This window comes from Herpailurus yagouaroundi, unplaced genomic scaffold (assembly GCF_014898765.1).
Source record: "Herpailurus yagouaroundi ecotype Mexico unplaced genomic scaffold, PumYag 181, whole genome shotgun sequence".
Lineage (NCBI taxonomy): Eukaryota > Metazoa > Chordata > Mammalia > Carnivora > Felidae > Herpailurus > Herpailurus yagouaroundi.
In genome coordinates, this window is record NW_024412412.1 from 2,884,546 (window position 1) to 2,899,330 (window position 14,785).

Consider the following 14,785-nt stretch of genomic DNA (forward strand, 5'->3'; position numbering starts at 1 on the left):
TATGAAGTAAGCATGAAGTGAATGAAGTAAGCATCATTTCAAACAAAATCACTTGCATAATCACCAAGCTGTGACGACCATTTGTCTACTCAGTAATAGGAGGAAAAGGTAATGTTCCCCCATCCTCAAAGCTAATTAGCTAATGTAAGCACTGGCTAACGATACCAGTGTCCAGATGTGAAAGATCGTTTCTGACTCACTGCAATTTATCAAACACTTTCATCAGATATTCCTTCTGTAGAGAAGGCACGATAATTACTTAAGAGTTAGAGACCCTTCATGAAGATGAGAACCTTGAGAACCAGTCCTTAATTCACCGATCTGAAATCTCATAATGCGTGCAAAGCTCAGACCAGGGGCGGTTTACTGTGTTTGATAGATGGTTGAATTTAGAATATCCTGGCCGAGATGATCCACATAAGAGCTCCTTTAAAGCCTCAGAATGAGTCAGGAAAACCCAAACCATGATGTTCTCTTTTTACATATTATTTATTATGGTGATCGTGCAGATGGGAAAATGAATTCAGAAAACTGCTCTAGGCGTTTGGGACCCATCAACAGCTAAGTACCAACAGTCCGTTTTGGGTAGCGTTTGAAACACCATTAAGTTTCATGGTAACCATTCCCCCCTACATTTTAGATATCTCAAGCTATCTTTTTACAGAAATTGTCATAAAATCTCAACTTTCTTTATTATTATTTTTTTAAATCTCCACTTCATTTTTTTTTCAGCTCTTCTGCAATTGATGAACCTGTCAGGAGGAGCAGGTAGAGGCACTATTTAAAGGAAGGAATGCTAATAGACTAAAAGACTCAGGGTTCCTAAATACTTCCAACCTGAGAAACTTACAACACTTTTTAAATGTTTATTTTGAGAGAGAGAGAGTGCATGCATGTGAGAGAGAGCGTGAATCGGGGACAAGCAGACAGCAAGGGAGAGAGAATCTCAAGCAGGCTCTGCTCTGTCAGTGCAAAGCCTGACTCTCATGAACCATGTTGTGACCTGAGCCGAGATCAAAAGTCAGATGCTTAACTGACTGAGCCACCAGGCACCCCAAAACTTACCAATTAATGGAAGAAAGTATATTCTACAGCAAGGGATGCCACCTGCGACAGTGTATGCCTCTGTGAACTCATTTCTTCCCTTCACATCTATGAGGGTGTTGACTGCATCCCACAGTTGGGAGAAAAGCTAGGCCCATGGCCAAGTGAAGTATCTAGACTTGAGATGTCCACAGTGGGCACTGGCCACACGTGACTACCAAGCAGGTGAGACGCGGCTAGTCTGAGCTGAGATGTGCTAGAAGTATAAAATACACCTGAATTTCCAAGTCATGGTACAAAAAAAAAAAAAGAGAGAGAGAGAGAGAGAAAGAAGGTAAATAATCTTCTCATAATCTTTATATTGACTGTATGTTAAGATGATAATATTCGGGGCAGTTGTATTAAATAAAATGTTATTAAATTTAATTCCACCTGTTTTTCGGCTGCTTTTTTACTGGCTTTCAATCTGGCTACTAGATATCTTGAAGTACATACATGGCATATATTTCTAGTAGAGAGCACGGATAGAGAATTCCTCCAAACAACGTTCTATAGGACCAACCTAGAGATGCACTAATGTGTTTGGCCCACAGCTGTGTGAGCCACTGACCAGGTCATGCTACCTGGGGACCACTTGATGTTGTGCAAGACTGTTGTTTTCCAGACTAGAAGAATGGATGTGCCTGCTGGCTTTGAGCAAGGAGGCTTTCCTCTTGTTAGAGGGGTATGTGGTTAGGAGGGGAGTACAGGGTCAAGAAGGAACGCACAGGTTCCTTACTTCACCAGGATGCTCACAGATAAGCCGTTTCCAGTCCAGAAACTGGGATGTTCCTCTACACACAGTCCCACCTGGTTTCATCCTTATTGCTTACAGCTACAACTCGGCACTGTATGGAAATGCCAGTGGGTGTGAGAGAAGGCTGAATGACTGCCTCCTCATTTGCCCTCTCACTCACAGAAAGCTGCAGGTGACACAGAAAAGCAACATCAAAATGAAACGAAACAAAACAAAACAAGCAAACAAACACGTAAAAACCATGAACTTATGACACATATCTATTCGGTGACTCATTCTAACTCTCCCTCTTAAGGAAGAACACCCCCCTTGGCAGAGAACACAATTTCCCTGAATGTCTATTTCCCCTTTCTTCCATGGAAATACAAATTTTTGCTGCATATTTAGCTGCCTAAACTCAAAACTATGTTTCGAAGTCTCACAGCCAGGTGAGAACACTTGACTGGGATTTGGCCAATGGGACAGAGCAGGAAGAAAGGCAGGTGATGCTTCCCGGGGAACCTTCCTCAGGTTACAGCTGCTTTGCCTCCACTGCTTCCTCTAACCCCCTGGATCTGGCTACCTGGGATTTGGATAGCGCCTAGAACCGTGAGGGGGAGGGCCCGACCACAGGGCTCACAGGGTGAGTCTTGAGGACATTTTCATCCCCAAAACAGAGCTGCCATACTGGTCCCACACTGCCCGACTCCTGATGTCTTCGTGAGACAGAAACCCATTTCCGTCTGGGTGAAGCTCCCCTGGGGTCTGGATGTTTGTCACCTGATCTTTATCCCCTAATTCTAAATAGCAGATCTCAGATTCTCCTCTTTACAAGATTTCAGGCCTTTCTATTTAAATTGTTTCATGGTTTGCTACTCCAAAATATACTAGAATATAGTTTTCTTTAAAACGTAAGCTTTTTGGGATGCCTGGGTAGCTCAGTCAGTTAAGCGTCCGACTTCCGCTCAGGTCATGATCTCGCGCTCCGTGAACTCGAGCCCTGTGTCGGGCTCTGTGCTGACAGCTCAGAGCCTGGAGCCTGTTTCAGATTCTGTGTCTCCCTCTCTCCCTGCCCCTCCCCCATTCAGGCTCGGTCTCTCTCTGTCTCAAAAATAAATAAACATTAAAAAAAATTTTAAACGTTAAGCTTTAAAAATATATTATTTGTTATTGTTCCCCGGACACAATGTGTCCTAGTTAAGGTCTACAGACTTGATCTATACATCCTTCACGGAAGTGTCTTCCTAAGAATTATTTCCAGCGGAGGCTCCTGTGTGGCTCAGTTAAACATCATACTCTTATAATTCAGCTCGGGTCATGATCTCAAGATTCGTGGTATTGAGCCCGGCCAGCATGGAGCCTGCTTGAAATCCTCTCTCTCCATCTGTCCCTTCCCTGCTGGCACTCTCATGCTCTTTCTCAACATAAATAGAGAAAGATTAAGAAATGCTTAAGAATACATAATACAAAATAAAAAAGAATTACTCCCAGCGACGATAGCTCATTACTTCAGAAAGTTAAACGTAATTGGACAAGAACTACAGAATCACTCCCTGAACGAAGGGCTGTCTGGTTTAAGCCAACTGTCGGAATCACCAACTGGGGGGGAAGAGCAAGAGAGCTGGTCACCCCTTTGCTTCCGGGTATGAGAGAGGTGGGCATCAGAGGGGGAGGGGTCTCTCGCAAAGAACAACTCAGGGGAACTATGTGCCAAACAGAGGTCCTGTGCAAGAGCCCTTCCCTGGTAAAACAGCGTTCGGTGAGACACAAGAATCTGTGGGAACAGGGAGCTGGAAGGCTCCCCGTCCAATGACCTCAAAGTGTGAGCGTTCAGAGGTGGAAGATGGAGAAGGTACCGGACCCGCAGCCTGGATGACAGATGAGCACCTCAGAGGCTGTGATACAAGTCAGGTTACAAGTGGGTGTCGGGAGCCTGAGAGAGTGTTTTGAGCTTAAGATGAGATTCAGGCCCAAAAAAAAAAACAACAACAACAAAAAAAATGGATTTAATGAGTCAAGTAATGTCCTACACACATATTTCCTTAATTTACTCTAAAATATCAATTTAAAATGGATGCATCTTTCCTAGTTCTGCCTAGTTTGGGGTTTAAAATAATGACATATATTTCTGGTACAAAAGAACAAGAAAAACATGAAAGAATAAATGCATTTTTCCCCCTAAGGGAAGCTAAACTAATACCTGTGAATTAGTCCTCATTTATTACTGGGAGTGCCAGACATCACCATCACTTGCTAGGGGCAGGCTTTTGCTCTAATTCCTCGGAAAGCCTGCTGCTGTCTGTTAGGTATTAGATGTACGAAGTAGTCTGTGACAAAGAGCAGGAGGGCAGAGCGTTCGCGTGTCCTTGACCAGAGATTGGGGCTTCTCCAAGAAGTGTGCCCGACTCAGAGGAAAGAACCCCCTGAAAGCGCTGGCAGCCAGTGCACACAGGCTCTCTCTCCCAGGGTGCAGCTCGATGCCCCAGCACTCTACCGTCCACAGGCTCAAGTGCCTCGAATGGCGGCAGGCAAGGGCACAGTACAGGCCATCTTGCAAAGTTGGCGTTCTTAGATAAAGCTAGCAGCGTATTTGGTAATCACTTCACGTCACAGGATGTCACTGGTGTTGCTTAAATTTAGAAAAGAAATGATGAGTCTCTTCACCTCACAAAGGCTATAAGGAGGGATAAGATATTCTCTTGTATAAAACTTCCCTTTTTTAAAATTATTTTAATGTTTATTTAGTTGTGAGAGATAGAGACAGAGCGTGAGCAGGGGAGGGGCAGAGAGAGAGGGGCGGGACACAGAATCCGAAGCAGGCTCCAGGCTCGGAGCTGTCAGCACAGGGCCCAACATGGGGCTCGAACTGACAAACTGCGAGATCATGACATGAGCCAAAGTCAAATGCTTAACTGACTGAGCCACCCAGGCGCCCCTAAAACTTCCCTTTTTATTCCTTGGTCAACTCAGCGCTTTTTTTCCCTTCTTTAAAATGTAGCAATTTGCATACATTAGTTTATGGCCAAAATGCAAAAATCAAAACCAAAACAAAACCCTGGTTTCTCTTTGGAGTTTATTAATTTTCCATATTAAAACAACCCAAGCAGTTTTCTGCTGATTTCGCTATGGATTGTAGAATTGTGGTAAGACTGTTCACATACTTCTTAGAAGCGACAAAATCTTATTTTGACATCTTTGAAGAAGATAATGATGATGTGCAGCATTATGTTCTGCTATGGCACAGATTAGCTTAAGATAGTTCACCAGTGACAGATTAACCTGGGAGCACGCTACTAAAGTCCCTTTACCACTGATACCAGAACCCAAGGATTCAACCTCACTGCCACTGAGCAGAGAATATTTTTAGATTTGCAGGGGTGCGCATAAAACTTGCAAAAGGATCTAGTTATGTAACCTATTTTCATAATATGCAAACTGTGTGTATATATAGAGAGAGAAGTACCGGGTAACGCCGAGTACTATGCAAACTGTGTGTATATATAGATGAGTACCTGGTTACACCAAGTAATATGCAAAGTGTGTGTGTATATATAGATGAGTACTGGGTAACACTGAGTAATACGCAAACTGTGTGTATATATATGCAGACGAGTACTGGGTAACAGCAAATAATATGCAAACTGTGTGTATATATAGAGACGAATACTGGGTAACACCAAGTAATATGTAAACTGTGTGTATACAGAGAGGAGTACCAGGAAACACCAAGTAATATGCAAAGTGTGTGTATATATATGTAGACGAGTACTGGGTAACACCAAGTAATACACAAAACATGTGTATATACAGATGAGTACTGGGTACACCAAGTAATATGCAAACTGTATGTGTGTGTGTGTAGATAGATACATAGATAGATAGATAGATAGATAGATAGATAGATAGATGAGTACTGGGTAACACCGAGTAATATGCAAACTATGTGTATATATAGATGAGTACCTGGTTACACTGAGTAATATGCAAAGTGTGTGTGTATATATAAATGAGTACTGGGTAAAACGGAGTAATATGTAAACTGTGTATATATATGTAGATGAGTACCAGGTAACACCAAGTAACATGCAAACTGTGTGTGTGTGTGTGTGTGTGTGTGTGTGTGTGTGTGTGTGTGTCTGTGTGTCTGTGTGTCTGTATCTATCTATATGCCTATCTATCTACATATATAGAGGGAGGGAGGGGTGGGAGAGACAGAGAGAGAGGGAGGGAGAGAAGTATCAGGTAACACTGAGTAAGTGTGTGTGTGCGCGTTGTGTGAGGGATCAGATTTGTTTCCGTTGTTCCGGAAATTTAAAAACCGCTAATATCTTGCAAATGTTTGCCGCCTCGCAAATTCCAAATAAATATGACGCACTAGGAAAACGTGCATCACCGTCTGCCTTGTCCTGCTTTGTCTGTATTCAGTGGACACAACGCTGTTCGAGACTTCACTCGTGTTCACGAAACACACCAGCATGCGGGAAGACATCCCCGTCATGTGCTCCTTACCTCGGCAAATGGGCCGATGGTCGCTCCACGCAGCCAGTGTCTCCGTGACTCTCTGACAGGTTATACTCTTGGATCCCTGGAGCACATAATTATCCTCACAGGAGAACTGGACATTTGCACCAACCCTAAGCAGTTAAAAAAAAGAGAGAGAGAAAACAACCCAAATTATCCATGGAAGTCTTCGTCACAAAAATATCAACACAGTGTTGTTAGCGTATTATGCCCTCCAAACAATATTACACTTCAAGCAATCCCTGAGAGATCATGCTTAGATAGAACCCTGTAATTTAGCACAGGACACACAGCACAAGACCTGGGGTCAAATATCTGTTCTGCCAACTTCACAGCTAAATAAATATATGAACCTTAATTTCTCACCTCTAAAATGAACAAGAGTAACAAAGGCGACCAGACTGCATGCTGTGGTGTAGATGAGAAAATGTGTAAGAAAGAATTGTGTACTCCAAAAACAAAGTTGGAGTCATTCTTTGTGAATAAATACCCTGAAGAAACAAGGATTGGAAAAGTACAGGTTAAGAAAACGTCTCAGCGTACAGAAAGACCAATGCTACGTGGTGCCACTTACAAGGTTCTAAAAACACTCAAGGACAGGAACGATGTTACTAAGGGCTTGGGCGAGAGGAATGGGCTGCTATTAATCAACCAGCATCAAGGTTTATTTAATTAAGATGAATATACAACATTGATCATATAGTCGACAGTAATGTGTACTTATAACTGGCTAAGAGGACGGACCTCATGATGAGTGTTTTTATTACAATAAAATAAAATAAAATAATAAAAATAAAACAAAACAAAACAAAACAAAACAAAGCAAAATAAAATAAAATAAAATAAAATAAAATAAAATAAAATAAAATAAAATAAAACAAAATAAAACAAAATAAAACAAAATAAAACGAAAATTCTCCCAATGAAAGGGAGGGGGAGAAAAATGTCTCAGTAAAGAATCTATGTTACTATCACAAACATTAATTATATTCATAAAGCCAGTGATATGGTATTTCGGAAATACACCTTACAGGAAAAAGAAAACCACGTGTTTTAGAAAAAAGCAATCCATCCAGCCTAAAGTTGGACAACAAATTGTCTGGGCTTCAGAGCTGCATCTGCAAACAGGAAGTTCTAAGGTCCTAAGCGTAACAAAATGTTGCACAACAACCATTCAACAGGTGCGTAACAAAACGTGCCAGGCACACACTGAGTCTGAACACACCAATGGATTCTATCCTCTAAGCCTGCTGTCTGGAAGGGAGCTGAGAATAGTATTATTTTAGAATCCGACACGCCTCCTGCTTCAAGAGGAGTGTCTACGTATGTTTTCCACTTGACAGACTCTCAGCTTGATGTTGACAAAAATGGGAATGCGAGGGGGTCCCTGGGGAAAAAAGATGAAAGTCTCCCATGTGCACGGATACTGTTAATAACAGATGAGAGACAGAGAAGGAAAATAAACACACATTCTGTTCCTGCTCATTGAAAACTCTCATCTACAGTCTCAGAGTGCATATTACTCAACTGGTATCACACAAGCACCTCCCACACTTCTGTAAAACACTCTGGGGATGGTCACAGATACCTGCAGAAATCATCAACTCGGGGTCAAACCAACTGAAAAATTCTGGATTTAGCAAAATTTAGCATCTTTCTTTTCTAAAGAGGATTCTCAGTATGCTACAATATGCAAAAAATGTATTTTGTTTATGTAAGAGAATGTAAAGTATAAAGATCTTCAAATTTATAGATTTCCAGGAAGCCCCTTTTCACCAGTATCCATGGCAACTAAAACTCCCTGGAGTTAATTTTGAGAAACACTGTATCATAGGTACATAACTTGTATTACTTTTGAAAGTAAAAAGTGTAAAAACCAAAATATACACATAATTCTAATTTTCATGGTCAGTCATAACAGCTATACATTTAAAACGTATATGTAAACATGTTATTTAAAACAGCTATACATTTAGGAGCCATCTGTCCATAATTTCTGCTCATTGGTCTTTGTTTAAACCTCTGGAGCCACACTGAACAAACGAAATAAATCTAAAAATTTTGTTCTGTAAGCAACTATTATTTCTCTGTGTTCAGTTCCATCTTCAGTTCCTTCTGTTTACATAAATCTCATTTTTCGTGTATTTTATCATTCTTTCAATACATACTAATTGAACATCTACTATGTGCCACTCCACTCTAGGTATCAAGATGCAAAAATTACTAAGAGTTAAAAGTTGAGAAGATCCCCGTCTCATGGAAGTAACAGTCTAGTTAAGGGAAGAAAATACAAATAAGAAATTAACCCAGAAGAATATAAAAGAGTATCATAAGTGCTATGGAGAAAATCAGTCAACTGTTATGATATGACTAACACATTAGGGGGAGTTAGGATTTGAGAGTATATCAACATTTTCTTTTTTTTTTTTTTTTTTTTTTTTTTTTTTTAACAATCCTGTTAAACTAAAGAGCTAATGGCTTCTACATTATCACAGGTGTGGTCAAGCATAAAGGAAGGAAAGTGGCATTACCGCTTCCTTTGGCCACCACTATATTTCAACTACAGCAGCCAACCGGTCATTAGTTATGGCAGACGGCATCCCGCTCCATCGAAACCTGCACTGTTCACAGATGCTTTCTCAGACCTCCAATCACTGTTCCTCTAGGTAATCTTAGGAGTCTGTGTTTTGTTTGGACATCAAGAACCTTAGTTGGGGCGCCTGGGGCGCTCAGTCGGCTGGGCGTCCGACTTTGGCTCAGGTCACGATCTCACAGTCTGTGAGTTCGAGCCCCGCATGGGGCTCCGTGCTGTCAGTTGGAAGCCTGAAGCCTGCTTCTGATTCTGTCTTCCTCTTTCTCTGCCCCTCCCCCACTCACACTCTGTCTCTGTCTCTGTCTCTGTCTCTCTCTCTCTCTCTCTAGCAAAAAATGAATAAATGTTAAAAATTTTTTTAAAAAAAGAACCTCAGTAATATCAGTGATCTGGCACTATAACATATATTCATCATCCAAAATATGGGCAGAGTTGGTTTTTAGAAGCATGAAAGTGTCCAACAATAGAACCAGGGCTGACTAAATTATTTCAGATGTATATGAAAAACTCCAATGTTGCACAATAAAGGTGAGCATAAACCCATAGCGATATAGAGAAAAGCTTGACGCAAAATTGTACGGACTCCAGATAATAATAACATGTATATCAACACCTATCTATCAGGAAAAATAGGCAAAAACTAGTTTTTAGTGGTGACATCATCATCAGTACACTTCTGTTTCTATATTCCAATAATTGCATACTTTTGGTTTTAATAATCTGTAATGTAAAGCTTTAAACAATCTTTTAAAATCCTGTTAGTAAAAACCTTAGTTTGAGTGCCAGCTGGAAACCAGAGCCACCGCTGGGTGAACTTAGTCCCAAGAACTGAAATGAGGCAAACTCTCTGCCTATGATGGATCTGATTGAGACTGAAAAAAATGAAAGCAAACAACGATGACCCAATTTCCCGCCTATTTCAACCTTTTCCTTTGTTTTTATCTCGCACGTGAATCAGTTCAACTTACAATCCAGGCATACTTTCAACTGCTAATATATAATACACTAAGTTTTCATATGATTTATGATTTGATCATAATTACTATGTCTGCAATTATCTATGTAACATTAGGAAACCAGTTTGTTTTTCTGGACAAGACTTTGAGAAGAAAATTCTAAAAAATAACAGTTATTAATACCTTCCCATTGACAAGCAAATTTAAGACATTTTGATTAAATATGTTGGACAATTTTGACAATTGCTAGTAGTTGGAAACTGTAAGAAATAACAGAAAACTGGTTTTGTGTGAGATCAAGATATGTTGTATATAGATAATAAATACCTAACTGGTAAACTTTAAGTTAAATTTTATGCTACAGTTCGAGTGGCCTAAATTTTGTGTTTTAAATAGAACAGGGGAAAATAAATGTTTCCCGTCTTCGGCGACAAGCTTTTCTGAAAACCTCATCCCTTGACTTTTTGAATTCAAACAACATTCCATCTGCCACCACCTCCTTGACTTCACCTACCACAATTTAAAGAGTCTTTTGAGGTGAATGAGCTATTTCTAAATGTGGCTTAGTTTTATTTTAAGTTTATTTATTTTTGAAAGAGAGAGAACACAGGCAGTGAGGGGGGTGGGCAGAGAGAGAAGGAGACAGAATCTGAAGCAGGCCCCAGGCTCCGAGCTGTCCGCACAGAGCCCGACACGGGGCTCGAACTCAAGGACCGTGAGATCGTGACCTGAGCCGAAGTTGTACATTTAACCGACTGAGCCACCGAGGTGCCCCAAAATATGGCTTAGTTTTAACATGAACTATTGCTAAATTTCGTTTTCCTAAATAATGGCTCCTTACAGATTTACTTAAAATTGGTGACATAAGTATTTCTGATTTTTAAAAAAATCTGAAAAAAACCCCAAAACACCTGAAGTGACTTAAATATTAAACCAGAATCCAAAATAAGATATGAATTGGTTTAGCTGTGATGTCTAACTATCCATTAATTACCAGAGATATAACAGCCTGGACCATCAAGATAGAAATATCTCCAATCTTTCCTCAACACATACTCGTGGACATCTATTGAATATACGAAAAAAATCAACTTCTCCATTTAGAGTTTTCTAAATCGATATACAGATCAAAATGGATAGAAATAGAAAGATAGGTAGGTAGGCAGACAGATATCGGCCTCTTTGTTTAAAAATACATGCAGTTTAAGCATTACACTTAAAAAGTCATAAATATTTTAGGCACCAAAAGTGGGCATTAAAACATTTTGCATCTCTAGGAAAAAAAAAAAAGATAATTATATAATACTGCTTTCACTCTTAAGCAACAGAAAACACAAAAGTTACAGCAAAAAAAAAAAAAAATTTCTTTAGAACTAAGTTCAAGCTAGGATTTGACATATTTGTCCTCGTAAAATGAACCAGGGTGACACTGGGAAATTTTGCTTCACTGAACTATTTGCTTACAAAGAAGCAGCACCATGGGGCGTGACGATACGTAAAGTGATAAAGGAGGTGTGCGTGTGTTTGCCATGTGTACATGACTATGCACACCTGTGAGTTTCCTCCCACATCTTACTTACACCCCAAAGTCCTGGGTATTAACATATCACAGGTGCAGTCCAGACGTAAGTCACGAAATACGTTAAAAGGAGGTGTGATGGTGCGTTTTCCCTGCTCCTCAAACCCAACTGTAAACGATGAAAACAAAGCAAAACAGAGCTCCAAGGCGAGGCAGTGAAGGAGAATGAGGCGAGCTGTGTTGGCTGTGCACGTGGAGGGCCCTGCTCTCCCACCAGGCCTTGGGCCAGGAAGCCAGTGGGGGGTGAGAAGGTGGAGCACTACAGGACTCTTCCAGGGTTGCGTGAGGAGATCCCAGGGTGATACGGGACTTGTTCTCGTTTTCCAGCTGTGATCCCATAAAGAATTCCGTCTTATGGTACAGCCCCTCCGATTGAAACTATGGCGGCACGGCTAACTTCAGACGGAGGGTGGGGCTCCCACGATGATGCAGCAGGGGCACCCCCAAGTGCTCACACCCTCACACGCCAGATGCGGCTGACGGTCGGGGAGGCCACAGATCTGGAGGTCTTTTCTCAGCCAGGATGAGGACGTGCGCCCTGCGAGAGTCGGAGGGGTGATCATGGTGGGAAGCCGCGTGGCACAGATGAGGAGGGAAAGTCAGGTCTCTTCCCCACCATCGCCTGGACAGCCTTTCCTTAAGCCCCGGCATTTAACACCATAAAGACGGGTAGAAGGGAGGAAGTAACTGACTTTGAACCTAACAGGTTGACATATCACTGATCTTAACTTGAAGGGTGAATACATAAAATTTTCTGACTCACACACAACAGGGATGGGGGGGGGGCGGGGCAGGGAAGTAATTACAGTATAAATAAAATTACATCTCGTGCATCTGAAACCATGGGCTTGGAATTCAACCTCATAAACACGTTTTAGTTAACTTTGCAAAAAACACAATAATTCTTATCACGTGCAGGTCTCTCCTGGTTCCCCCATCTCATCTTTCATTCTGCTCTCTCTTCCTCTTTCTCCTTACTGTTTTCTTTGACCATTAAAAATAACTGTTTGCCTCCCAAAACAGAATTTGTTCTTCCAGTGCTTCCTGGAGGAAAATGCTAAAAAGTTTACTTATGTTAAAATGAATTTGAAGGTATTTTCCTACCTTTACAAAGAGATGAGAAATGATACTTGATACATGGAAAGAAATTAGAGGAAAATTGTCAGGAGCAATTCTAATGTCCTTCAACATCTGGAGGATATTTAAACTCAAGTTCCAACCCTATGCAGAAAATCTCCCCGGTGCCTTAAACAGTGCCTGACACATCGCAGGCACTCGACAAGTACATGTTGACCGACTGAATCAAGAAAAGTCATTTTCCTGAGGCTCTATATGTAAATTTATAAGTAAAACAGGACTGAGAAATAGTGCCAGCAAAGAAATGTATCTGGTCTTCACCCTTCTGGATCGGCCTTTATTATGCCTGGTTCAACAATTGCTGAGTCAACCTTTTGTGCCCAGGGCGCCATGCACGTAAGGATGTAATGATGTGCTATTGTGGGCAAGAGATACCTCATCAAACAATTATTGAGAAATGAGTTAAATAAATCTACACTACTGTGGGAAAACAACACATTTTGCCTTTAGTGGAAAGGTTACTGCCAGAAAAAGAAAGATCTACAGAATTAATTAATTAATTACTTTATTTATTTTCGAATGAGTGTACGTGTCCTAAATTGAACCCTCCGTACATTCATAGAAGGCCCTGCTGGTTTTAAAGTTGATGGTCTGTCCTGGGAATTGCAAACAGCCAGGTTTGTCCACAGTGGTATTTTCCAACTGCCATCCCAAAGGCCACGGAAGGTGCCACATTCCCTCCTGGCCCCGAATATTTCCTCCATAGACACACGAGTTTGGTTTCATGTCCTTCACCCCTTCTGCTTTCTCTTTCTTTGATAAAGAACTTAGCTCTTTCACTGCTCCCTTGTATGTTTCATTTGAGAAACATTAGCTGGAAAGCACACAAATCCAGAAGAAGTAAGGCTGGGCAATCGGGCCACCCAGAGAAGGCAGGGACCGAGAGCAGCACTTCCTGGGGGAGTGTTTTCACTAACCCTGAAATCAGACCCTAGCATGGTATATGGAGCTTATACTACCCCTGAAATAAATAGCTGTGAAATGATAGACCAGGAGACAGAGATGTGAGTTCTGATCATCTCACAGGTATCCATCAAGCCAATGCATCTGAAGGCTGTAGGGGGTCCTGCTGAGGCTTTCCTCAGCAGCATAAGGAAGAAGTCCCCCTCGGCTTCCAACTTGAAGGTACATCTTCGTGATCATTTGCCTCTATTTCAAAATAAGTTGTCTTAGATAAGCTCGTGGATTCTCCAGTAGATGAATCCTTCCTCCAGTCAGAAAGGTCCTTTCATACCTAACTGGATGCTCCCATCAACTGAAAGATGTGGCCCACATACAGGACACTGAGGGCCTACCAGGGCAACCATGTGAACTAAGCCAGCCACGTGTGCCTAAGAAGCCAGCAAAGTGCAGTTTGCACAGTGACCCAGACAATGCCATCATCAGAGAGACAAATGCACAGACGCTGTGAATATCAGAATGCCTTTTATTACCCTTTTGATTTTCACACATAATGTGTCATTTCTGGGTCATTGTTTTCTTTTTATAGAGACAGTTTTTAGACTCATCTTCTCAAACCTTAAGGCAATTTAGCACTACTAAAAATGCATTACAGAGTAGATGGATCTCTCTAGCCTGAGGAAAGAACAGAAACTAATATTTCGTATCATTTTTAGAGGCTGTATGTTAACAGCAGTGCAACAAAGACCCCTAACAACGATCAGCATAGAAGGCACTTCGAGGGGGTAAACGATAATAATGCTGTGACACAGGCTTCAAATGACCAGCAGTCTTCACACTGTGACTAGCTTTCAGAGGCACAGCATTTAGAAACACGTGTGAATTCTCCCATGAGGAAATTTAACCTAAATCTTCCGAGTATGTTGTAAGTTCGTGGGGATCTGCCATTCGCCCAACAAGAGGACTTCTCACCTGACAAAGTAGAAACATTAAATCCTCCTTTTCACCACCCACCCAGCTGTTTGCTCAGCGGCGGGAGGTCCTCTCCACTCTCACGAGCAAACGTCCTTCATTAACCCTCCTCTTGTGATCTTGGGGTAACAAGCCTGATAACACCTAGACATTCCAGGAAGCTCAGTGGTACCTGTATATTTACTTCTACACTTGCATCTGCCCCTGGTTCTTGGTTTCCATTAGCACTGGAATTCCTGCTCACAGGTCTTGCTTCTTTATTATGTTTCCCCAGAACATGATTCGATGGAGGCCACGACTGGGCAATA

General features: G+C 41.4%; 1 protein-coding gene across 1 annotated transcript in view; it reads right to left on the minus strand.

The window, feature by feature from the left end:
• CSMD1 (CUB and Sushi multiple domains 1) overlaps positions 1-14,785 on the minus strand; it is a 1,645,367-nt gene that overhangs the window by 561,161 nt on the left and 1,069,421 nt on the right. The window contains exon 8 of the mRNA XM_040490416.1: positions 6,329-6,453. Within this exon, the coding sequence (XP_040346350.1) occupies positions 6,329-6,453 (125 nt within the window). The remainder of the gene's footprint in view (positions 1-6,328; positions 6,454-14,785) is intronic.